Below are 24,144 nucleotides of genomic sequence, written 5' to 3' on the forward strand. Positions count from 1 at the left end.
GTCGGCAGAAGGAGACAGACCCACCCCCTGACCATCTCAGGTCACATTTCTGAATACTAAAGTCAGTCCTGGCCATGACATTTGAAGATGGACATTAACCGGGGGAGTGTGTGCAACCAGAGGAGGGTGCAGGAAATAACGTCATGCCTACCCTTGGAGAACCAGCCAAAGATCAGAGGGATGCTAAGGCTGAAGAGGACAAGCCAAGGAGCCTGAGTTTTGCTGCCTTCCTTTGCAAGATTCCTGCCTGGAGGAGGGTTCTAGAGGAAGGAGCTAGGAGCAGCGAGAAGAGGGGAGGCTGTCCTGGCAGGTTTGGGTTTGGCAGCAGTAACAGCACCCTAGCAGTGAGGACTTTTCTGAAAAGACAAAAGGCTGCCTGAGGAAGATCTTTCTGGTGGGGTTCAGGGTTTCTGGCAATGGCTCAAGAATAGAGGGAAGGCCAATTGATAAATGGTCAAAGGATCTGAAAAGGCAATTCTCAGATGAAGAAATTAAAGCTATCTATAATCATATGAAAAATGCTCTAAATCATTATTGATTAGAGAAATGTAAATTAAAGCAACTCTGAACTATCACCTTATGCCTATCAGATTGACCAATATGATTAAAAAGGAAAATGATCAATGTTGGAAGGGATGTGAGAAAACTGGGAAACTAATGCATTGATGGTGGAGTTGTGACCTGATTCAATATTTTTGGAGAGAAATTTGGAATTGTAAAATTGTATGTAGCCCCTTATCCAGCAATACCACTACTAGGTTTGTATCCCACAGAGCACGAAAAATGGTAAAAAACCCACATGTACAAAAATGTTTCATAGTGGCAAAGACTTGGAAATTGAGGGGATGCCCATCAATTGAGGAATGGCTGGACAAATTGTGGTATATGAATGTGATGGGAAAACTATAGTTCTATAAGAAATCATGAGGAATGGGACTTCAGAAAAGCCTGGAAACATTCGCATCAATGAATGCTGAGGGAAATGAGCAGAACCTTGTCCACACTAACAACAACACTGACTGATGGTCAACCATGAGAGGCTTGTTTATTTAAGCAGTACAAAATCAAAGACATAAAAGACTTGTGATGGAAAATGCCATTTGTGTCCAAGTAGGAATCTGTGGAGTTTAAATACAGACCAAAGCTGACTCTCATCAGTTTTTAAAAGCTGACTTGTGTATTATTTTTTTATTCTCTCTAATGGGTTTTTTCCCTTTTTGATTTGATTCTTCTTTCACAACCTGATCAATATGGGTTTATATTTAACATAGTTACACATGTACAACTTGTATTAGATTGCTTTCTGCCGGGCAGGGAGAAAAATGTAAAACTCAAAATCCTCAGGAAAAAAAAATCATGTTGAAAACTCTCTTTGCATGTAGTTGGGAAAATAAATAAATAAAATGTTAAACCAAAAAAGGCCTAGAGGGAATGCCCCATTCCCCAACCCTCTAGCCTCTGATGGCTCTCATCTTCTTTAAAGACTTCTGTGGGGTGCTCCTTCCTTTGTACTTCTCAGATACCCCATGGCCTCAGCCCCCCTGGCTCCTAAGAGCTCAGAGCTTGCAGTATAGAGCCCGGTGGAAGACGGTGCCTATCAGCAACTTCCCTTCATACACGGAGGCCACAGTGCTGCCCTGCAGGATGGCACCTTCTTCTACGTACACCTGGGTCACGGTCGGCTTGGAGGAGACAAGGTTCTGGATGCGGAGTACCTGCAGCAGAGGGGAAAGTGGCCCCGGCTCAGCCTTGTCCCTCCACTAGCTCTCTCCGACCTTGCCTGGGTCCATGGAGGACCCACGGCTGACCACAGAAGACCTGCCAGCTTCTAAGGGAAGGGCCCCTGTAGCTCCCAGGTTGCCCCAGCCCAGGGACTGGGAAGTAGGGGCTGCCAACCCAGTGGAGAACATCTTTCTGATGTCTCTCCCTCTGGCTGCATCCGGGGAAGTGACTGTGTGACTGAACTGGACAAGCTTGGGAGCCAGTCCAGACTGACTGAGTGAGCTCATGGCCTCCAGGCCTGGCTCTGCTCCTTAGCACCTGGGACTTCCTCTCTCATGCCTCAGTTTCCTCATGTGTAAAACAAGAGGACTGGCTGCTCATTCTATGAACTCAGAGCACTTCTCAGGGGCTGGGCCTCATGACGAAAAAGTCAACTCAGGCATCACCACCACACTTCCCAGGTTGAAGAGGCTGGGCCTCTTCCTGACCCCCAGATCTCAGTTATCCAGTGAGTCCCAAGAAAGACTAGAGGGCCCCAAAATCATGAAATAAGAGGGGCCAGCGACCACTGGTGGTCAGCACTTGCCAGGCCTCTGGGGAAGGAGCCCACCCTACCACCAGACATCTCATGGGACTCTAACGGGACCGTAGAGCAGCCTCCTGGGCCCTGCCTGGAGCCCATCAGAGTATCACCATATGATGAAAGGAAATTCTGAGTTTGGGGGTTCAACTCTGGGATACAGGGATGCAGCCCAATAGGTAAACAAGTACCTGAGAGAGAGCCCATACAGGGCCCACTCATAGCCTCTTACTGGCATTATCCAACACTCTGCCTCAAGAACTCTCCCTCCTTCCCTCAACTCCCCTCCCCCCACCCCCTCCAGGTCATACAGAGAGGAAGTATGTGAAACTGGATTTGAACTTGAGTGTTCCTCACTCCAAACTCAGCATTCTATTCGCTGTTCCATCTTTCTGCCTTAATTAGATAGTTTCACACTTTCTAAATGACAAGTGTCATTCTTAATATTGACCAACAAGTCTAAAGAGAAAAGCCAACCCTACCTCAGACCTGAGAAGAGGGAAGCTCCCATCATTCTGCTTGGGAGACCAGATTGGCTGGGTCTGGTTTGATTGGGATTCCTCCCCTTCCTATCCCCCCTTCCCCCTCTCTCCTGCCAAAGTTGGAGAGAGAGATCAAATCATAGTCAAAGCACAATAGTTTTTTTTTAATGCACCTTTCCAGCTGAAATATTTTTTTAAAATAGAACTTCTCCCTTAGCCTAGAGAAAACATGCTAGGGTAGAAGAAAGATGATGTCTCCATTGCTTCCCCCAACTCACCTCTGATGGAGGCGGATTCTCAGGGTCATAGGAAAAAATCCGCATGCCATTTGGATGGCAGCCAACCCAGACGTCCCCTGTGGTAGGATCCACAGACAAGTTATCCACAAGGGTGTCAAAGGCGAGGGCCTTCCAGAGAGAATGGAGAGACAACAGAACAATGTCAGAAGCAGCAGCATCTCGAACCCAGGGTCATTTCTCATTTTCCCCATGTAGTAGCAGAAGCTCATTGATGTCTTCCATGCTAACTTTTCTATTGAGCATAAAATTTCCCAGAAGGAATGAGGTGTGAAGGTCATGGGAGAAAGTCCACAATGGAGAGGAGGTGGGGAGAGGAGCGGCCCCTTGGGCTAATGTCTCATCAAGTCAGCCAGTGAGCCCCAAATGGAAGTGAGGTAGAGATGGTACAAGTGTGGGTGCAGGTTTGTTTCCCAGGCTAGCCTGAACACAGACACAGACAGACAGACAGACACACACACACACACACACACACACACACACACACACTGAAACACACATACCCAGACTTACACAGACACCAACACACACAGACACACACATAGACACACACACACTCACAGGCACACACAGAAATGCCAGGGAGAACACCCTCGAGTGTGGACCAGGTAGCTCAGCCCATGCCCCCAACCACAACTGCTGTCCCTCCTGACCTCTGCCTCTTGGGTTCCCTCCTCCCTGCCACCCTGGCTTCCCCATGTCTTCCCATCCTCCCAATGGGAGCTGGTGTGGACCATGGACTCTTGGTGTGCACCTGAGAGTGTTTCATCTGCCTGTCCAAAGGCAGGACCCATTCGCCTCTGCCTCAGTATCCCTGGTGCCCCATCCAGAGTATGGTCTATCCTGAAGCCGGTGAGCTCAGTGCAGACCGGCTGAATGAGGACTGGGTTGAGGAGGAGCACAGCAGAGGACTCGGGGAGGAAGCCCTGGGAACTTTGAGAAGACCAAGGCTCTGTCCAGTTGGTCTGTTTCTAGCCCCAGTGTGAGAGATGACATGGCCCTTCCCCCAACAGGCTATGTGGCCCAGGACCCACTTTCCAGTCTTGGGGGGGGGGGGAGGGACTTGGTGCTTTTGGTTTTCTCACTAAAGTTCTGGCCATGTGCCACAATATGGGACCCAACAGATTGATTCCCAGCTGATGCTGTCTACTGACCACATCTGTTTGCCATGACTCCCCAGGAGCGACAGACATTGGCTTGAGAAAGTCACTGCTCTTGGTTCTGTTCTCTTGGGCCAAACAGAACTCACACCTCTTCTCTACCTGACTGCTTCTGTAAGGTGGCCAATACACTTCTCCTAAGCCTCTGGATCTCTAGGATACCAGCACCCAGGACCTCCATCACAGGTTGGTCTTGGGCTCATGGTCCTTCATTACATTGGCTGCCATTCTCTGGACCCCCCAACTCCCAAGATCATCATCACATTTCTTAAAACATTCCACACCCAACTAAAGATGAGATCCGATGAGGTCAACGTCCACCCACCTCTGAAATAGAGGGAGCCACCTGGGGGCTTCTGCTAGGGAGTTGCCAGCATTGCTAGACCTTATGTTACCCAGCCCAAGATGACCACAGTTTTCTCATACAATTGTCTTAGACTGAGCTTTACTATATCAAACCCCATTTTACCCCAGATTTGGGGAGAATTAGGAGTTCACAAGAAGATTAAGCAGGATCTCATAGATTCAAATTCTTTGAGATGCCCCTGCTGTTGCTACTGGTCATGTGGTGGCTCAGCCCCCAGTACTCCAAGTGGCCCTTTGGTCCTTGGTCTGGACCAGGACCACAGCAAGTACTTCCTCCCCTGACCATCACATGTGGCAAGTAGCACTGCCTGGAATGGGAAGATGAATCCTGCTAAGAAGAGGAGCATGGACTCAACTAGCTGCCTGGGACCCAGCTGTCCTGAGTGGGTGACCAAATGCATTCAGTAGCAGAGATGACTGGGGAGTTCAAGAGCTCCTAGTCCCTGAGCCTATCAGATGGAACTAACTGGAAGCAAGGGGACTATCTTCACTGGAAGAAAGGACCCCTCTCAGAAGATGTGAACTAAGATTTGTTTGGACAGTACAGGTTCAAGGTGAAATGGGAAAAACTGTTTTATGTTTTAATGTGGTGAGATTGTAACAATGGTAATAATGGGAGTATTTACATCTTTTGGCATTTCTAGTGTGTGTGTGCGAAATAAATAGCTGTTTGAAACCTGGTTTTAGTGTATTCTGAGTTCTTTTCTATGCCCTCTTTAAGGAGATTTAGAGATAAAATACAAGTATGGAGCAGCTGGGTGGTACAGTGGTTGGAGTACAGGTCCTGGAGTCAGGAGGACCTGAGTTCAAATCTGCCTCAAACAATACTTACTTAGTTGTGTAACCTTGGGCAAGTCTCTTAAACCTATCTCCCTCCCCCCAATAAACAAACAAATAAACAAACAAACAAATAAATAAATAAAATAACAAGAAAATTACTTGCAAGAAAATGACAATAAGGAAAACAAGATTAAACACAACCCTTCCTACAAGTGAAGGGGGATGGGAGAACCCAAGCATGTGAGAAAAAGGGTGCTCGTCCTTCTCACAGAGACTTGATCCCATCATGCCCAAGGGTCTAGAGCAGAGGAGACCCTTAGGAAAAGAGAGAGACCTTTGGAGGCCAACAGTGGATTATTATTTTGACAGGAGAGCACTGGATGATACAGTAGATAGAACATCAGCTCTATAGTTAGGAGAATTTATAATTCAAATCTGGCCTCAGACACTTTCACTTACTAACTGTGTGATCTTGGGCAAGTCACTTAACCCTGATTGCCTCACCTCCAGGGCCATCTTCAGTGCTCCTGATTCACAATCTGGCCACTGAACCAGATGGCTCCAGAGCAGAAAGTGAGTCTGTTGACTTAGCACAGCTCCAACCCCGCCCCCCAAAATCCAGTTCATATGCTTCATATGCTAGCATCACCTCCCTGATGTCACAGACTTCTTGGAGAATGAAGGCTAAATATCATCATTATGATTGTGACACTTAAAATTATGCTTTACAAAATATCAAGGGAGCAAATTAAGGGAGAAATGAAGGGGCAGCTAGGTGGTGCAGTGGATAATAGGGCACCAGCCCTGTAGTCAGAAGTACCTGAGTTCAAATCCAGCCTCAGACACTCAATAATTACCTAGTGGACACTGGGCAGTAATAATTTATGTGAAAGTGGGAATCCCCTGGATGGCAAAGGAGTTGCCTGCCAGAGTGGCCACCAAGGCGCATCTCTCTTGAGGAGATGTCTCCAAATGCTTGAGTATCATAGACTCCTTCTTGGTTTTGCTTCCCACTTTGTGGACCATGCTGCTAGAAGGACTTTGCAGTTGCCTCACCTGGAACTTCCCTCAGTTCCTAGGCCATACTCTGGATGATTCACTTCACTCCAGATCATACCTCTGCCATGCTGTTCCCTTTGCCCATGGTTAAACTCTTCTACTTGGGGTGAGGGCCCAGGCTGCCCAAGCTTTGCTCCCTTCCTCTCTGGGCTCTTACACCAAACTTAACCTTTGGTGGACTTCCATGTGTTCCAGGGACATGCTCAGTCCCAGAGATGTTTCCTGTTGTCTTTGCTGCCTTGATGGGAAAATGCATCTTACCTTCAGTGCTGTGAGGCTCCCATTGGCATGTTTTTCAAAGATGTGAATCTTATGACCCAGTAGTTCAGCCACATAAAGGTACCTTTGAGAGAGGAAAGACCAACATTTGAACACCCAGATGAAGAATGTGCAAGTGAAGGAATAGCTGTTCGGCCAACCTTCAGAAAGCCAGGATCTTCCCTCTGAAGAACAAGTCCCTTGGTCACCTCCATGGTACCCTTCACTGAGAAAGGACTTATTGGGGTAACAAGATAGCACAGTGGATAGAGCACCGGCCCTGGAGTCAGGAGGACCTGAGTTCAAATCCAGCCTCAGACATTTAATAATTGCCTAGCTGTGTGGCCTTGGGCAACTCACTTAACCACACTGCCTTGCTATTAAAACACACACACACACACACACACACACAGAGAGAGAGAGAGAGAGAGAGAGAGAGAGAGAGAGAGAGAGAGAGAGAGAGAGAGGAAGGACTTATTTCTTTCTAGGAAATCTGTTTTACCAGCACAGTGATGCTTTGTTAGGGCCACTGCCAATTTCCTTACCTCCTTGCCCTGTTCACTCACATTTCTGTTAATGTTCTACCTTCCTAGGAACCCCTGGAGACTACAGCTAGTGGGTGAGTTGCACCTCTTCCCCTTTGCACAACTTCCTATCTCTGGTCCTGAGACCTGGAACACCATCATGGCAACATTGCCAGTAGACTGCCTGGGTGCCCCACGGCTCCACAGGTCCCTCCTCTGCCCCTTCCTCCCCACTGGGCTGAGGATGTGAGCTCTGGGGGGTGGGGGTGGGAGGATGCTTCTGACTTCTGGTTTCCAATCCTTAATATGCTAAATAAAGATGGCAATTATTGTAACTATTAATCATTCACGCCTACTGCCAAGGTCATGAGGAGGATGAGCATGTTGGTGAGAACTCCGGACCTGGTATTCCTTCTCTGGCTTTAACCTGGTGGCACCTGCCATTAATCCCAAGGGATTAATCCCAAGCTCTCCCTAGGGAGAGCTCTGAGGTTGGGAGTTGGGTTTCCTTCTGTAAGAGGTCACATACTTCCCATCGGGTGAAATGTTGATGCCATTGGCAAAGTCAAAGCCGCCTGCAACCTCACGCACTTCATTCGGGCTGTAGTAAACTACATTGGACCATTTCAAACCCAAGTACAGCTCCCAGGACCGGAGGTAGAGATCTGAGAAGTAGTGGTCATTGGTAGCGTAGAAATGCTCACGGCCCACTGCAACGATATCGTTCACACTGCATTGTAGACAAAGGGACAGAACATCCCGGAATGAAAAGCATATTCATACTTGACCAGGAAAGGGATTTTCCCTATAATGAAAAACCAGATGGGACATAGCCTTGGGTGTATCCATCCCCAAGAAATCCCTGCTCATGTTCCTTGGGGGGTCAGAATGTGAGCCACAGCCCTGATGCAGAGCTGTCCATAAGGGGCTGATCTGGCTTGATGGGAGCCAGATAGAAGATAAGGGGGGCCTCTTCAAACCAGGATGGTCTGTGGGGAGGTCCCTCTTAGTTCTACCAAGATGTTGCAAGCTTGACCTGGAACCCTTGACTTTCGTAGAACTGGGGTTCAACTGTATCAGCTACAATGGATGAGATCAACATGGTGTGGAGGAGATATGGGGCTACCCTGAGTCTGGATGCCATTTTCCCACTGACTTGGAGGACCCTCCCCAATTGACAGAAAGGCTGCACCTGAATGGAATTCATCAAATTCTGAGATGGAGGTTAAGACTGGGGCAGAGAGAGAGGATGGGTTGGGTCTTTGGAGCTTCAGGGAAGCTTAGCTAGAACCATCCAAAGGACTAAAGGACAGGCCCCAAGAGAGATGCTCAGGGCCCTGGTCTCATAGCTCTCTCACTACCATGGAAGGAATAGAAATGAGGAATTTCTGGTGAAGTGGAAAAGGAGACCCTGGGGAGCTCCTGGGGCACGATCCCATCCATTCCTCTGGCTTGAAGTAAAAAATAGACAAAACTGCTGAGGAAGACTACTGAGAACCACCACCACCGTGAGGTCTGAGGAGCAAGGCTTTGGGTCCAGGCCCAGACCTAGGAAGGTGGAGTTGGGCATCCCATGTCTCCATTTGGGGCCATACTTGGGAAGCAGCTCATGTTGAATTGTTTTCAGGTACAAGAGGGATCGCTCTTCTTCTTGAAACTTAAACAGCTCCACAGTGGTCCTGAACTGGGGGTGATTCACCACAAAGAGGTACACGGTGTCATCTGAGGGGAAGCACAGAGAGCCAGCTATTAGCCCAGCCCCGAAGCCAGGGTTTCCACACCTAAGGATCTGTCCGGAGATGCCTTTCTGAAGGGCCCCTTCATGGGGCTCTTCTGGCTTCAGGAGGGAGATGGCTGAAGATGCCAAAGCCCTCCCAGGACTCTGTCTGCCCCTGCAGCCTCATGCAGAAGCTGGGAAGAGCTTCAGGTAGGGCCATCATGGGTGGAGGTAGGGCAGGAGGACTGTGGAGGCCTCAGAAGGGCTGTTGTCCACCACAAGAGCCCCAGTCACTCCTGAGGGGTCTGCCTTGGCGATGCTGGGGGTGTTGATGACCTACAGAGTGGACTGGCTTGTACTGCTTAAGGAGTAGAGGAGTGTGTCCATGATAGGACCTAGAGGAGGGATGGGCTACCCTGAAGGAGAAGCAGAGCACAGTTTTTTGAGAAAGGGAAGTCAATGGGGGCAGAGAATTCAGGAAGAACAGGCTGCAGGTTGAATGAGACAGAGGGGAGAGTCACAGCAATAACGGCATTGTTTAGAGTCTTCATTGGGAATTGTGTGTCATTTGAGCCTCACAATAATTCTTTGGAGGTGTAATCCAGGCATTCTGAACTCCATTTGACATACAGGGAAACTGAGGCTCAGAGATGCTAAGAGTGACCCATCACCATGAAGTTCCAGGGGCAAAATTTGAGCCCAGGTATTCCTGACTCCAAATCCAGCTCTCCACTTGCTGTGGGAGGTGACCGGAGTGATGGTTTCAGAAACCATCCAGTCCAGCCCCTTGTTTGACAGGTGAGAAAACTGAGGTTGCTGGTCACCCAGAGAGGGATTGGGAGGTAAAGCAAGGTCCTCAAATTCCCCTTCCACTGGCCCAGACTGCCTCCACATTTGACTCCAAGAAGAAGGCATCACTTAGGAAGGTTCAAAGGCACTTGGGGGCTGACTGGAGAGAAGACTTTGAGCTCAAATTCCTTCAAGAATTCCAGTACCACTGGTGGAAAGGAGCCAGCTAGTTGAGATTCATGGGAAGGGGAAACTAGCATAGCTGGTTTTGCAGTTACTACCATGGAGGGATCAGCAGGGGAGAGGGAACATAGGATCATGTTTCCAGCCTCCAGCATGGGGAGAAAGAAGAAAAATAAACTGAGAGAGAGGCCAGGAGAAGAAAAGGTGATGAGGAAGTATGGGCAGAGAGGCTAGTTGGTAGGGCAGAGGATGGACAGAAGAGGCAGCTGACTCTGGCCCCAAGAAGACCTTTGAGAGAATGGGTGTAGTTCAGTGGCAGGGAAGGAACCCAGGTAAAGGGGCTCAAAAGGATAATGAATCAGGGAGACCTTGAGCCAGAGGGGTAAACTGAGGCACTGATCAGAGAAAAACCAATAGTAACCCATGCTAGGGGGAGTGAAAAAGGGATATCCTTTAGTCCCTAGTGAGTACTTTGATTTATTTTTAGTTTGATTGTAGGATTAAACTCCTTTCTCTGGGAAAAGCTAGCCCTAAAAGCTAAGCCAGTCTAAGAAAGATATGCTCTTAAATTAGGTTACCTCTAGATTTAGTGAATAGATGGATTGATAAGACTCTCATTCAGTAGCAGATAATTTTCTTTTTGTTGGACTCAAATCATCATAGGATTATGACTTTAAAATCTTTTTTTAATTTTAAAATTTATTTTCTCAACTACATGCAAAGATAGTTTTCAACATTCATTTTTCTGTAAATGAATTCATTTTTAAGTTCCACATTTTCTCCCCCCTCCCCTTAATGGAGAGTAATGTGATATAGGTTAAACATGTATAACTATGTTAAATATATTTCCTTATTAGATAAGACTTTTTAAAGGCTGGGTTCCTCTATCTGGCTGTTGGAGAAAGTGGTGTAGCTAATGACTCAGTTCCCCATTCCAGCCTAAGGTGAGTAATGGAATCTTGGCTGTTGGAGGATGGGAAGTGACCACTTACTCCAAACCTCAAGCTTTTCTAAACAACTTTCTGGCTACAAAAGACATCCCCTGTAGGCAGGGACTTCTGGGGGAAATCTCTCTTTAACAGAGAGATGTTGCTCAGGAGAAGCAAGCTAGACCTCTCTTGTCTGATCAGGTGATTTTCAAACCAAGTTTCCATTTTTTAGATTCCTCTTCTCTGTTATAAAATCAGTCTTCCAATCCCTTCTTTTTCACTAATTATTGATGAATTAGTTGACTTGATTTAATGGCAACTTCCTATTTCTATTAAATCATTTTCACTCAAAAATGGTAAGTCTCAGAAAGTTTCTTATTTCAGCTAATTTTAACAGAAGTCAAGTGACCAGAAGTACCTGGGCAGCACTTCTCTGCCAGTGGGATTAGGGTTGGGGGAATGAGGAGGGTACAGCCTCCCCTGGAGGGGTCCCAGGCCCTATGGTACCCCAGCAGATGGAGATGACATTTCCCCTGAGCTGAACTCCAAAGGTTCATTTCTGTCAGGTTATAGGAGGCTATGGTCCAGCTCCGCCCCCTCAGCTCTCCCTGGTCAGGCCACCCCCAGTCTGAGGGTCCAGGAGGTTCAAGTTAGCAGAGATCTTGGGGACTATCAAGTCCAAACTTCTGTACTCTCAGGGAAGAATGGCCCAGAATGGGGGAAAACGTGGCTGGCCCAAAATCACAAAACACTTAGGGCAGAGATTCAAACCCAGCCCCTCTGACTCCAAATCCAAATCCAAATTTTGATTAGAGTCCCATATAGAAAGAAATCACAAAAATTTGCACCAGGAATGTGCAGCATGCAAAAGGTTTTTGGGGCCTGGAAGCCTCCTCCTAGGAACTCATCAGTCATCATCTAGGTAATAGGTAATCTCTGCTCTGGCATGCATCTCATGTATATGTACATGCATGTCTGCACATGTGTATGCCTGCTGGGTCTTGGACAGAAATTCTCAGCTTTGGAGGGGAATGTGGCCCACAGGCCTTAGGCTCCCTTTGCACAAACCTCTGTGACATCTTACCTTCATCAGTGAATGTGCTGATCCCGTGTGGGTTAAGTGAAGCCCTGTCCAGCCCTTGCCCATGGATCGGCAGCACTACAGCCTGAGGCTTTTCTTCATTCAGGTCCATAAGAAGTATTTCTCCAGGCTTATGTGGATCAAAGCTCTTTATACCAGGATATTTTAGCCCCTTAAAAACAAACAAACAAACCAAGACCAGGGAATGGCTCTAAATGCTCCCAGCTCCAGACTGAGCCATCATCTAGCCAGGCTCCCTTAGCCTTTGCTTCTAGGGACTCCCTCAGTCAGGTTCACACCCGACCCAGGTTCTGCCAGTGGAATCCAAGACACATCGACACATGCCTCCCCCCCCCCATCCTGGGCCAACGGAGGTTCTGGTGTTTAATAAATATGGACTGAACTCACTCATGAAACTTAGGAAGACCAGCTAGGTCTCTCATGAAGCTATCCAGAGGTAAGCTTGTGAAGGGACCTTTTTTTAGCTGATGCCCAAGACTCCAGATACATCTCACTGGGAAAGCCCCTGGATTCCCCAAACCAGTTCTGGCTTCTGGACCCCAGCTTAATGGTCAGAAGATCTAGCAGAGCAGAGAGGACTGGGGAGCCAGTCAATGCTGGGGATGGTCTCTCTGGAGGCCACAGGGGAGGGAACTCTCCACTTTTCCTCGTGACTGAGGAGAAAGCAAAATCAAAATGGTTTGGGGACTTCTTTTTAGGAGGATTAGAGCCTGAAATCTCTGGGGTTAGAAATGGGGGCTGCTGGACCCAACCTAGCAATGAACACACATTTGTGAAGTCTCTTGTACCCTCCCATTCTAATAGGAAGGGCAGAGGACCCAGAGAAATGATCACCAGGCCAGATACTATGGAGAGAGGGTACAAGGTAGTTGCAGTAGCCCCCAAGAAAGAAGCAAGCACTAAAGCACAAGGCTCAGACAGCTATACTCAGACAAACACCAGGTAGCAAACAAGAAGTGAGCTTGAATCCTAACTCCCAGCTGGAGGCGCGCCGGCCCTCCCAGGCTCCTGAGGCTCGCTGGTGAAGCTAGCTGGACAGGGTGGGCACTTCAATTAGCTTGACCTCTCTCTGTGCGTCTCTCTCCTCAAAGCAGACAAGGTTCAACAATTTCTTGCCTTGCTGAAAGGATTATTTCATAGTTCCATAGATGATGAGAAGCCCCAGCTCCAACTGACTCTCACCTACAAGGAAGACCTGGTTGCTGAAAACAGAAACTATGGAACTCAAGGAGAAAGGGTCTGCTCCTTCTTAGACTCTGTGATCGATGGAGGACTAGTCTACCAGATCCTCTGGATTTGGGGAGAGCAGCTGGCCAAGGATTTTGCTTACAAACATAATAATAATACAAATAATTCAGATAAACCTCAGACAAGTCACCCCAGATCCTGTGGTATGGAGTCTTGTCCCAGACCATGAAGAGACGGGCATTTGGAATTTGGAAGGAGTCTTTGGTGGGAGCAGTAGTTTGAAATTATTCTGCTAGAGATGAAGGAGAGAGGGATGGTGGGTGAGGAAGCAGCAGCAGCAGCCAAGGTGGGTACTGGGTGGGAGCCGAGTAGCCCCTGGAGCCTCCCCTTCCTCCCTTTCCACCTGGCTGACTGAAGCCAACAGGAAAAATCTGGACCTCTGCCCAAAGGGCTAGCAAACTACACATGCTCTTTGATCTGGCAAGACCGCTGCTGGCTCTGTATCCCAAAGAGATCAAAAGGAAAGGATCTATATGGACAAACATATTTATAGCAGCTCTTTTTGTGGTGGCAAGGAATTGGAAATAAAGGGGCTGCCCATCCATTGGGGAATTGCTGAACAAATTGTGGTAAATAATTGTAATGGAATATTGTTGTGCACTAGGAAATACCAAGCAGGATCTCAGAAAAAATCTGGAAAGACTCACATGTACACATGCAAAGTGAAGAGACCGTTGTCCACGTCCCAGTGACATACAAGGAACAACTGTGAATGGAGCAGCTATTCTCAGAAGTACAATGATCCAAGAGAATCCCAAAAGCCCCTGATGAAAAATGCTACCTGCCTCCAAAGAAACAACTCAGGGAAGTCAGCACCGAAGAATCCTGTTTTTCACTTTTTCCCTCTTTTCTTTTCTTTTCTTTTCTTTTCTTTTCTTTTCTTTTCTTTTCTTTTCTTTTCTTTTCTTTTCTTTTCTTTTCTTTTCTTTTCTTTTCTCTTCTTTTCTCTTCTCTTCTTTTCTTTTCTTTCTTTCTTTCTTTCTTTCTTTCTTTCTTTCTTTCTTTCTTTCTTCCTTTCTTTTTTGGTTTGAGGTTTCTGGCACAAAATGACTAATATGGAAATATTTTACATGACAGCGTATATGTAACCTGTATCGAATTACTTAACATCTCAGGGAGACGAATGGGGAAGGAAAGAGAGAACTGGGAACTAAACACTTAAAAAGAGAATATTAAAAATGATTTTATATTTAACAATTCTTGAAATGAAATATTATTTAAAATAACATTTAAAGGGGCAGCAAGGTGGCGCAGTGGATAGATCACTGGCCCTGGCATCAGGAGTACCTGAGTTCAAATCAGACCTCAGACACTTAGTAATTACCTAGCTGTGTGGCCTTGGGCAAGCCACTTAACCCCATTGCCTTGCAAAAACCTAAAAAAATGAAATAAAATAACATTTAAAGAAAATACTTAAAATAATATAAAATAAAATATTATTTAAAAAATAAATATATCTTCTTTTGTCGATAGGAATAAAATAGGAGAAGCTCCATTGCCATTTGCTCTGCTGTTAGTTCATTGGATCTTTCCTTCTGATTTGTACCTGAAGTCTCTTAAATGTGGCATCTCCCCTATTGGAATATAGGTTTTTAGAGAGGGTTTTTCCCACTTTTCCATTTATGTCCCCTGCATTTAGCACAGAACTTTAGATAAAATAATTGCTTAAGAAATGCTTTTCATCTAAAAAAAAAAGAGAAGGAAAGAAAAGCCAACAGGAAGTGACTCCTGGAGGAACCATGGGCTCTCTACATTCTTTTTTTTTCCACCAAAATTTTTACATTTATTTCTTATTAGATATTATATTAAGTATAGAAGAAAATGTAATATTGTAAAGGCAAGAAAAACACTTAATCACCCTATAAAGCAGTGCACAGAAAATGAAGTGGGACAGGGAGGGGAAAGGAGGGGAGTGAAATGAGGCATAAGCCTAAGTGATGATCAATGGTCCGCACATTTAACAACTTTCTTTGTTAACCCTTTTAGTATTGTTAACGGCTTTCTTATTTTCCTTTCGTGAATCAGCTCTTTCTTCAGATAAGCACGTGGTGGACATGGCTGGGCAACACTGGCTAAGGAGATGGAGGCAGCCGAAAATACTGAACAAATAAGCAAACAGACAAAGGTGAAACAATATACTCTGAAAACTCTCGATTCTGTTGCTGGGAAGGAAGGCCCCATCCCTAGGAAGACTTGGCGCTTTCCTTCTCCTGTCCGATGGTTTCCTGGGAAGGAAACCTCTTCTGTGTTGGTCTTTTTCGGCTTATTCTTGTCAAATTTCTCGGCTTCGGAGAGGTCTGGTTTGTCACACATTTTGGCTGGCTTGCTGGGTGCCCGGCGTGCCTACTGCTGCTGCTGCTGCACCGCCTCGGAGCCTCTGGAGGATTCAGCCTGAGCCCAGCAGGATCGACAGAAGAAGGCGGCTCTCTACATTCTTTTGTATTTATTGCAGCATGCCAACAGGTGGCATTCTCTGCTACTAAGTGATTCTAGACTCTTAAAGCTGACCATTCACCTACTGTACTCCAAGAATAGTCTTTGTAAATAAAGTGAATTTTAATTTCATCTTGAGTTTGTGTCTTTGCTCCAGAGAGTGGGGAAATGAGAGATTCAGATAAGTCAATGGATATCTGACTAGCCCGAACTCAATGGCATTGGGAAACCGAATCTCAGCTGGGGACCAAAGACCCCTCTTGGAGCTCTTAAAAGCTCAAACGTTCATGAATTTGTTAACAGTATATTTCTTAAGCTTTTTAACTTTACATAGGAAAGAAGACCCATGGGATTGAGTCTTACTTAAGTCAAAAGAGCTTTGCAAGTTAATTTTTGAAGAACTAATAGTGGCATTCCCCTGGTCAGCACCAAAGATAGGGGGATAACATGGGGTCTCATGGCAAGGTCATGCCCTGAGCTAGCCCAGGGACTGCTGACAGCTACAATCAGTTCCTTTCACTCCCCAGAAGAGAAGGGGTAATTTGGGGGAGCCCGGGTGGTATGGGCATCACAGCTGCCAATCATAGCACTTTTCCCTGGCTAAAGTGCTCTCCATACCTGCTGGCTACATAAATGAACACTAGAACTCCATCCACAATGGAAATTAGCCCAGGCACGACAAATGCTCTACTGTGAAAATCTGGTGACAAAGAGAAATAATTCCAGTATTCAGGACAGGCCAGAAGATGGAAGAGGAAGAGAAGGAATCCCATGAAGTAGGTGTGTGCCACTACCTTGGGACATATTGAAGGAGATGATGGCCCAAGCCCTTTCTTTCAGAGAGATTATTATGGGGAATGGTGCTAGTATCTGGGAGGCTGAGGAAGAAGAGGGGCTAGGATGCTGAATGGAACCCATTTGGTGAGGCAGCCTCCTTGAACCCATGTGAGCCCCTGAGGTCAGAAACTTGGTGCTGATATCTGGTGGACTGAGTTGGTGGGTAGTCCTCATTTCCATGTTCCCTTCTCATTTTTGTTTCATTAGTTTTGCTATTGAGCTTTCCATGGAGAAGAAAATTCAGGGTGTAATAATCAGGGTATCAGTTGCTATTTAGGAGAGCTAATGATTGGGGGGGGGGGGTATTTGTGCGTGGAATAGGAAAAAAAATGGATCCTTCCAGGACCTAGTGTGAATCTGGAAAATGAGGAAGTTGGCTGAGAATGGGTCCCATTCTGGGCAATTCCCTTTTGGTGTTACTCCTCCCACCCAGTTTAGGTCCCTTTAACCAGTCCAAGCATGTTAATTCAGGAGAAAGATGTAAATGGGGGAGAGAGAGGAAGAGAGATCAGAGTGGGAGAGGAAGGAATCAGGAGAGACTGGGCAGAAGTGAGAGTCCATTCTGAAAGATCAATATTCTGGATGAAACTGAATGGAATCATTTGTGCATTTTAGGGACTAAATTTTGTGCCGTCTCATCATATGACAGAGAGGAGGGGACAGAGACAGAGAGACACAGACACACAGAGAGACAGAGAGAGAGAGAGAGAGAGAGAGAGAGAGAGAGATAAAGAGACAGAGACAGACAGACAGAGAGAGAGACAGAGAGAGAGAGACAGAGAGAGAGAGACATCTTCATCTGAACCTAGACAATATATCTAATATGGACCATTTTGGCAAAGCCCTAGAGCTAGGGATGGAAAGGGGATGGGACAGAGGTTGGGGGGGTCTTTCCTGAGTACCTGGACCCCAACCTGTGCTGCACAGGTAGTCACCAGCACCTGTGACGGTTTCTGGATGTGCAGCCCCCTCATAGAGATCAGCTGGCCCCTGGGGTTTGCTGCCAGGCAGCACTTGGGTGAGGGGGGGCTAGCTGACACTCACGCAGCTCAGGAAAGCCAGGCCATGGGGGAGTATCTCCAGGTCTTCAGCACCAGTTTCTGCAAGAGAAAAGTGGGGAGGGGTGTGGAAGGGAGGGGAGACTCAGCTCCCATTTCCCTAGTCCTCTAGTCCAAAGGTCCACCCTGCTCCCCCTCCTTGTCCTCACCCTCTTGGATCCAAGCCACCTTTGCCTGCTTTCTGAAATGGAAGTGGAGGTCAAGGTCAGAGTCACAGGGATGGGGGACAGGGTGCATTTAGAGCCCTCTGTGAGACCTGGGGCTCCTGGGCAGGCAGTGGAGCTCTGCCCAGACTCACTGAACTACCTATTGGGCCTCAAGTCATGACTTAACACCTCTTCCTGCCCACTGGTCTCTTTGGCCAGCTCACCCTCCTTCTTTTGGGGGATCAGAAAACAGTTAAATTGGAGGCCTGGGAAGGGGTGCTAGATGCAGAGAGCTCCCCATGTTCTGGGGTGCCAGTCTGGTGAGCGACATTGGTTTCTAATGCTCAGAGCCCCTGATGATGCAGCATCCCAGACACGTGAGCCCATAGGATGTGTGTGTGCGAGGGGGGTGTTGGGGTGGGAGTGTATGGGAGATATGTATATGTGTATGTGGGGTATGTGTGTGTGGTGTGGGTGTGGGGGGTGTATGTGTGAGTGTGGTTGTGTGTGGGGTTGTGTAGATATGCTATATGGGCCGTGTGCAGTGTGGGTGTGAATGTGTGTGTGCGGTGTGGGTATGGGTGGGGGTCTGTGTTTGTGTATGTGTGTCTGTGGTATGTGGGGTGTGTGCAGTATGGGTGTGGGTATGTGTGTGTGTGTGTGTGTGTGTGCGGTGTGGGGTTGGGGATCTGTGTCTGTGTGTCTGTGGTATGTGGGTGTGTGTGTGTGCATGTGTGCTTCTCAGCTCCGCCCCAGCCCCAGAGGACCTTGCCTGGTGGAACCAGAAGCCTCTTGGGACTTTTGAAATCACTCTTGGTTCCAGGTCATGTAAACAAGGCCAGGGCTTTGTTGTGCAATCCTCTGGCCTTCACTGTGATTACCATCCTTATTTCCAAAGGGCTCTGGGATTGCTTCCCTGGAAGCTAAACTCCACAAGTCAATGCAAAATAACCTCCCCCCCACCCCAGGCCAGATCCAGGAGTCGGGCCACCACCTACCAATGCCTTTAATGAGGTGACAGTGAGGAAGGTCCACGGGCTTCACTTCTCGGGAGGCATTGAGCCGGGCTCTGAACAGGAACCAGAGAGAAAACAGAGAAAAGCACATCGAGTTGTGGATGTCAACCTCTCAGTCAGGTTATTCAGTGTCTGCCCTGCTCTAGCCACTGTCCTGCCCGGCCCCATCTGGTCAGCACCTGGACTTTGGGGAAATCCTGCCTCAGGACAAATCCTGCCTCTAAACATGAGCTTTGGGAACCTCAAGGCAGACAGGCCCCCATAGTTAAGAAGGGGTCTTTGTGCACAGGTCCTGGACAGGTAACTGAGAGGGGCCAGCCCCTGACCAGTTAGCACAGGAGGGTTCCCGGGCAGTGGCAGGGGGCAAGGCAAAGGAGATGGGGAGAGAGGAGGGGCAGAGTAATGATCTCTTTGTGGGTGGACTCTGGAGGAATGAGGGAACAGATTTAGAGAGGGGACAGGCATGCCTGCCATGGGGAAAGGGTGGGCACACTCAGGGGGGCTCTAGAGGGTTTGGGCAGATCCATTGGGAGAGATGAGGAGGCAGAGCCAGGGAGACCTGTGGACCCCAGGAAAGTTTGCTCTTCCAACCCACTCGTTGGCTAGGAGGAGAGAGGAGCCTTCACCATGAAGCACAAAGGGCAGCTGTGGCTCCGGAAGGGCCATGGCCCTGCCATGGAGTCAGCAGCATCAGAGAGTCTGCAGGCAGTGGAAGGTCAAGATGATGCAGGACCTAGAATGAGCAGGAAACCGCAGAGGAGGCCCTCCCCTCAGATATGCCCTTCACGGCCCTTTCCTAGGTCTGCCTCTGTCCTAGGAGCACAGCCAGACACTGGCCATCTCCATGTGTGAAGTGATAGACTCTGGAGACCTGGCTAGACAGTTGGCCAGGTAAGAATGGAAGTGCCCAGGAAAGGTCTGAGGGAGGAGAAATTAGGAGGCCCTTCCTGACTGAGGAATCAGGGAAGGCTACCCAGAGGACCTGAGCCCCAGGAGCCAGGGAGGGTTTGAGAGGCCCAGACCTGGCAGGCTTGTCCCAGACCCAGCAGGATTGGGAAGGATAAGAACATGCAATGGGAGCATGTGCAATCGACTGGAAGAAGGAGTCTGCCAGGCCAGGGAGCTTGCACTTCTAGGGAGGCCCTGAAGGTTTGGGGGGTCAAAGGGATTTGGAGGAGGAGACTAGAGTCAGGGAGAGCAAGCAGGAGGTGCCTGAAGCCAAAAGGCTGAGGAATGCAGAGACAGATGAAAGAAACAGAGAGGGACAGAGAGAGAGACAGAAACAGAGAGAGACAGGGAGAGAGAGAAAGACAGACAGATACAGGCAGAGACAGAGAGAGAGAGAGAGAGAGAGAGAGAGAGAGAGAGAGAGAGAGAGAGAGAGAGAGAGAGAGAGAGAGATCAGAGAGAAACAGAGAAAGAGGGAAGAAACACAGACACGCTGACAGAGAGACAGAGAGAGGAAGAGGGACAGGAAACTTTCCAAGACAAGAGTCTGGGTCTTGAGCCTGTCCAGGTTGTGGGATCCCGAGGTATTCCCATGATACTTTGAAGTAGTAAAAGTAATTTCTTCACAACCCCCCAGGAAGTCGGGTGTGGGGATGACTGTGAGAGGCTGGAGCCCAGAGGCCACTGTTCTTGTTGCTGCTAAACTGGCAGTAGAATTGGGAAATGGAGGAGGCGATGGCCCAGGGTCCCCTGTTCCCCTCTGCTGCCTTTCTAGGCTCCATCCAGTAGTCACCCCCCTCTTTGGGAGGTCTCTCAGCACCGGAGCAAGAGCCCCTTTCCTCCTTATCCCCCAGATCAGTGGCCCACCTGCTTGCATTTCCCTCTTGGGTGGCTTCTGGCTCCAGCTATATCATTTCCTGTGTCCCTCTCTCCCCCTCCAAGTTAGCTAAGCCCAGGTTGGCCTGTGTCTGCTTCCACAGCACCCCTTGGGGTGGGTTCTCACCTGTTTTCAAGCCCCTGAAGGAGCAAGATCACTTCCTTCCCAGGACCCTCAGAAAAGACCTCTTCAGCTACCAATCAGACCTTCTCTGGGCAATTCCTCCCACATCCCATCCCCCCACCCCCGAGTGGATCTGGATTAGTTGAGGGTCTCCTGGTTGTTCTCCCCTGCCTGGCTGCTAGGTTCTAGGGGATTCTGAACTCTGCCCTTGCTGAAGGAGCCTGGCCTGGGCTGCCTCTAGGCTCTTAATTCTCTGTACCAAGTCTATCCTAAACCTGAGACCTTCCCCTTCTTGGTGTTGGGTAATCCTGTCACTAGATCCCTTCTGCAGGTCCGGTTAGAGATGAAACCGTACACCAGTCACCCCTTAATTACAGCCAGGAATCCTGAGGAACTCCCCCCAGGTGCTGCATGACTCAGCACAGACACAAAACCAACTGGAACACAGCTCTGCAGGCAGGAAGAAGCCTGGGCTGCTGCCCCCAGGTCCAGGCTGATCCAAGCAAGAGGGGCATGGGAAGGAGAGAGAGGGAAGGGAAGGGGGAGGGGAGAAGGCTTGCCTTCGTCTTCTACCCTTCCAAGTTGGAGCAGTGGAGGAGCTGGGCAGGCAGGGAGGGCACTTAGAAGGCTTTGAGGGTCCGAGCTGGAAAGGACCTGTAGCTTTATAACCCAGAAACCCCTCAACAAGAACTAATCTATTCCCAGCTGCCAGCTCATTCCCCTCTGAGCTTCCCCATCCAGGGTAGGGAACTTTTTTCTGCCAAGAACCATTTGGCATCAATCATGGGTTATAGTAGCTCAAACATTTAATTAATTCACCCCTAAAAAGTCACTAGATTTATTGACTTTTGAGTCCCATCTTTGTCTTGGCAACATCAGACCACTGAGTGCTGGAGATTCTCCACCTCTGCCCTAGAGCAGCCCTCAGTATTTAGGGGACAATTTGGGGCAGCTAGGTGGCCCCAGGACCTGGAATCAGGAAGGCCCTTCTTCCTGACTTCAAATCCAATCTCAGGTGCTTCCTAGCTGTGGGTCCCTGGGCAAATCACTTCACCCTGTTTGCCTCATCTACAAAGTGGCTAAGGAAGGAAAGGGAAAACCACTCCATTATCTCTGCCAAGACAATCTCAAATGATGTCACCAAGAGTTGGATATGACCGAACACTAAGTGGGGAACAAGCCCACCTTTCTCCAGCCAGCAGTTTCTCCCTTTCTCAAATCCTGACTGAAGGTATTGATTTAGGAGCCACTGAGCAGAAGACATACCAGGAGATGCCCAACCTGGGACTACCTCCAAGGGGCAGGCAGCTGCTGTGCCAGGAGGCTGTTTTGGGTTGAAGAGAGGGTTTTCCCAAGACCTGCTGGGGGTGAGGAGTTCAAGAAGTCATAGCTCCATTTCTGGGAACCTTTGCCTACCAGCTTCTTCTAGATGGGCTTGGTAGAGCCTTGCTGTTTCTCCTCTCTTGGCATCACACTCTCAAGGCCTATAAACTGGTCTTCTCTACTCAGGGCCACCGTTTGGGGGTGGGGGTCAGCACACCTCTTCTCTCTGGACTTCCAGACTTGGTGCAAGAGCTCTTTAGTATGGAAATAGGGTCAAAGAGCACAGCTAAACTATCTCAAGCCCTCAGAAAGTAAAGCCCCAGCTGCTGCCCCCAACCATAGTAGAGCTTCCCACCTGGAAAGACCAGGCATGTCTGGCTTTCTATCAGCTGGCTACATCCCACAAGTGGGAGTCAGACCATCCCTAAGTAACCCTCTAGGGTTACTTCATTGTTTCACCCAGAAAAGGGAGTGGGACACTGAACCCTTGGAGGACTCTTGGGATTCTCTTTGGTGAACTAACCAAGGAACTCTTGCCTTTTGCTTATCACTCTGGAGGCTGAGGTCAGCCTCAGTGGTTTTGCTCTCCCTTTGTCTTCCTCTTTTCTCCTGGCCTCAACTTGCCCCAGCATGAATTTAGGGTCAAAGTTCCAGGTATTCTCCTTGCCTCTGGGATTCTGCCCACTAGGAAATGGGTTTGATTTAAATTACACAAGGTTAGATGTTTCAAGAATGAAGCTGGGCCGCCTTCTCTTGCAGCTGGGGAGAGAGAAGCAGCTGATCCCTAGTGGTCTCCTAGGAGTGACACCTGGGAGCTGTTTTGCCCTTGAAAAGAAGGCACAAAGTGTCTCTGCACCTTGTGGGTGGGTGGGGTTCTTGCTGTAGTCCTAGGCTAGCCCCATCCCCCCCAGGTCATCTCAGCTCTCCCTTCTTGAGGTGGGCTGAGGACTGAGCTCCTTCCATTGGAATTCTCTGCTCCCAGATTCCAGAACTCCCCCCACAACTCCTGCAAGGGGTTGCTTCTCTCCCACTAACCCTCCTCTCCCCTCCCCATCCCTGTGCCAGCCTCTGACACCCCATCCAGTTGCCAGCCCTGCAACTCACCGGAAAGCTGCCCGCCTTTCTGCCACCAAAGCCAAGGCCAGAACCACCAGGCTGAGCAGCAGCAGTCCCCGTGCCATGGCCAAGTTCACTCTGGAAGCTGCTTAGTCTGCCGGAGGGGACTGAATAGAGTGGGGAAAGGCGGTAGGGGTGGTTGCCCAGTCCTTGGCCACCCCCCTCCCAGATTTGTGTTCTGTCCCGCCCCCTTGGGACACCCAGTCAGGTGCTCTGTTCCCAAGGTTCCTGGAGCATGCTTTCACTGGCCTCTGCCCTTGTTCTACTTCCCGGGCAGGCCTAGCAGGAGAGGAATCAGGACTGACTATTGGAAGCGATTTCTTGTACCCTGAGGGAGAAAGGGGGCTAGTTCATCTGTTTCACCCTAAAGGGTGGGATGTTGAGCAGAGGAGGGAAGTTGGGGAAATTAGTTAAAGCTCAGGATCTGGAAAAAGCTTTCCCACCAGGGGCTGTTCCAAAAGGGCCAGGGCCAGGGCTGTTTCTGAGGATGTGGGGCAGGAGAAAAAAGGGGCATGGAGAGAAGTAGGGGAAGAAGGGGATGGAGAGAAAGCAGGAGTGGGTAAAGGCTCCCCTTTGTAGGGATGCTAAATGGGGGGTACTTGAGCTTCCCAAACTCATGGTCTTCTGAAGCCCTTTGTGGTGAGAGACAGTGGGACCGCAAGGCCCTCTATGAGGTCCAGGGCCTGGATGATTGTGAGCACAGGACTGGCCTTAACAGAAAGAGGCAAGCTAGGAAGTGGACTGGTCTGGAGAGGCCAGGAGGAGAGGATTCTGTTCAGGGCTGTGGAGTCTGAGCAGCCATTGTGGTGGACTGACTGGAGACAGTCCAAGAAACCCAGAGGCATCTGCAGAGCCATGATCATGGTAGCCTCGGCAGCTGTATGAAGTGAAGAGTGAGGAAAGTGGCCCAAGACAGAGCCCCAGCAGGCAGCATCATACAGGGCAGCCACAGTGAGGGTCCCTCAAAGGAATCCAAGGAACAAGCCCAGTGGGAACAAGAATTTCTTAGGTGTCTACCGTATGTCAGACACTTTGCTAATTGCTTTGCAACTATTACCTCCATTGATTCTCA

The 24,144-nt window shown here is 48.7% G+C and overlaps 1 protein-coding gene and 1 pseudogene across 2 annotated transcripts; both read right to left on the reverse strand.

Annotated features, from left to right (window-relative positions):
- Positions 1-1,020: 1,020 nt before the first annotated feature.
- On the reverse strand, positions 1,021-23,219 carry LOC141494291 (serum paraoxonase/arylesterase 1-like). 2 transcript variants are annotated; one of them, XM_074195350.1, is made up of 9 exons: positions 23,061-23,216; positions 18,668-18,738; positions 17,510-17,565; positions 11,930-12,098; positions 8,823-8,949; positions 7,757-7,957; positions 6,707-6,788; positions 3,063-3,191; positions 1,021-1,715 (listed from the first exon to the last, which is right to left on the reverse strand). In XM_074195350.1, the coding sequence occupies exons 1-9, from the start codon at positions 23,135-23,137 to the stop codon at positions 1,557-1,559; spliced, it is 1,071 nt and encodes a 356-aa protein (XP_074051451.1). In that variant the 5' UTR covers positions 23,138-23,216; the 3' UTR covers positions 1,021-1,556. The 2 variants fall into 2 exon arrangements, with proteins under 2 accessions (XP_074051451.1, XP_074051452.1); XM_074195351.1 differs by lacking the exon at positions 7,757-7,957 and having other exon boundaries at positions 23,061-23,219.
- LOC141494292 (thymosin beta-15A homolog) lies at positions 12,108-17,502 on the reverse strand (annotated as a pseudogene).
- Positions 23,220-24,144: the final 925 nt, after the last annotated feature.

Source organism: Macrotis lagotis, chromosome 7 (assembly GCF_037893015.1).
Source record: "Macrotis lagotis isolate mMagLag1 chromosome 7, bilby.v1.9.chrom.fasta, whole genome shotgun sequence".
Taxonomy (NCBI): domain Eukaryota; kingdom Metazoa; phylum Chordata; class Mammalia; order Peramelemorphia; family Peramelidae; genus Macrotis; species Macrotis lagotis.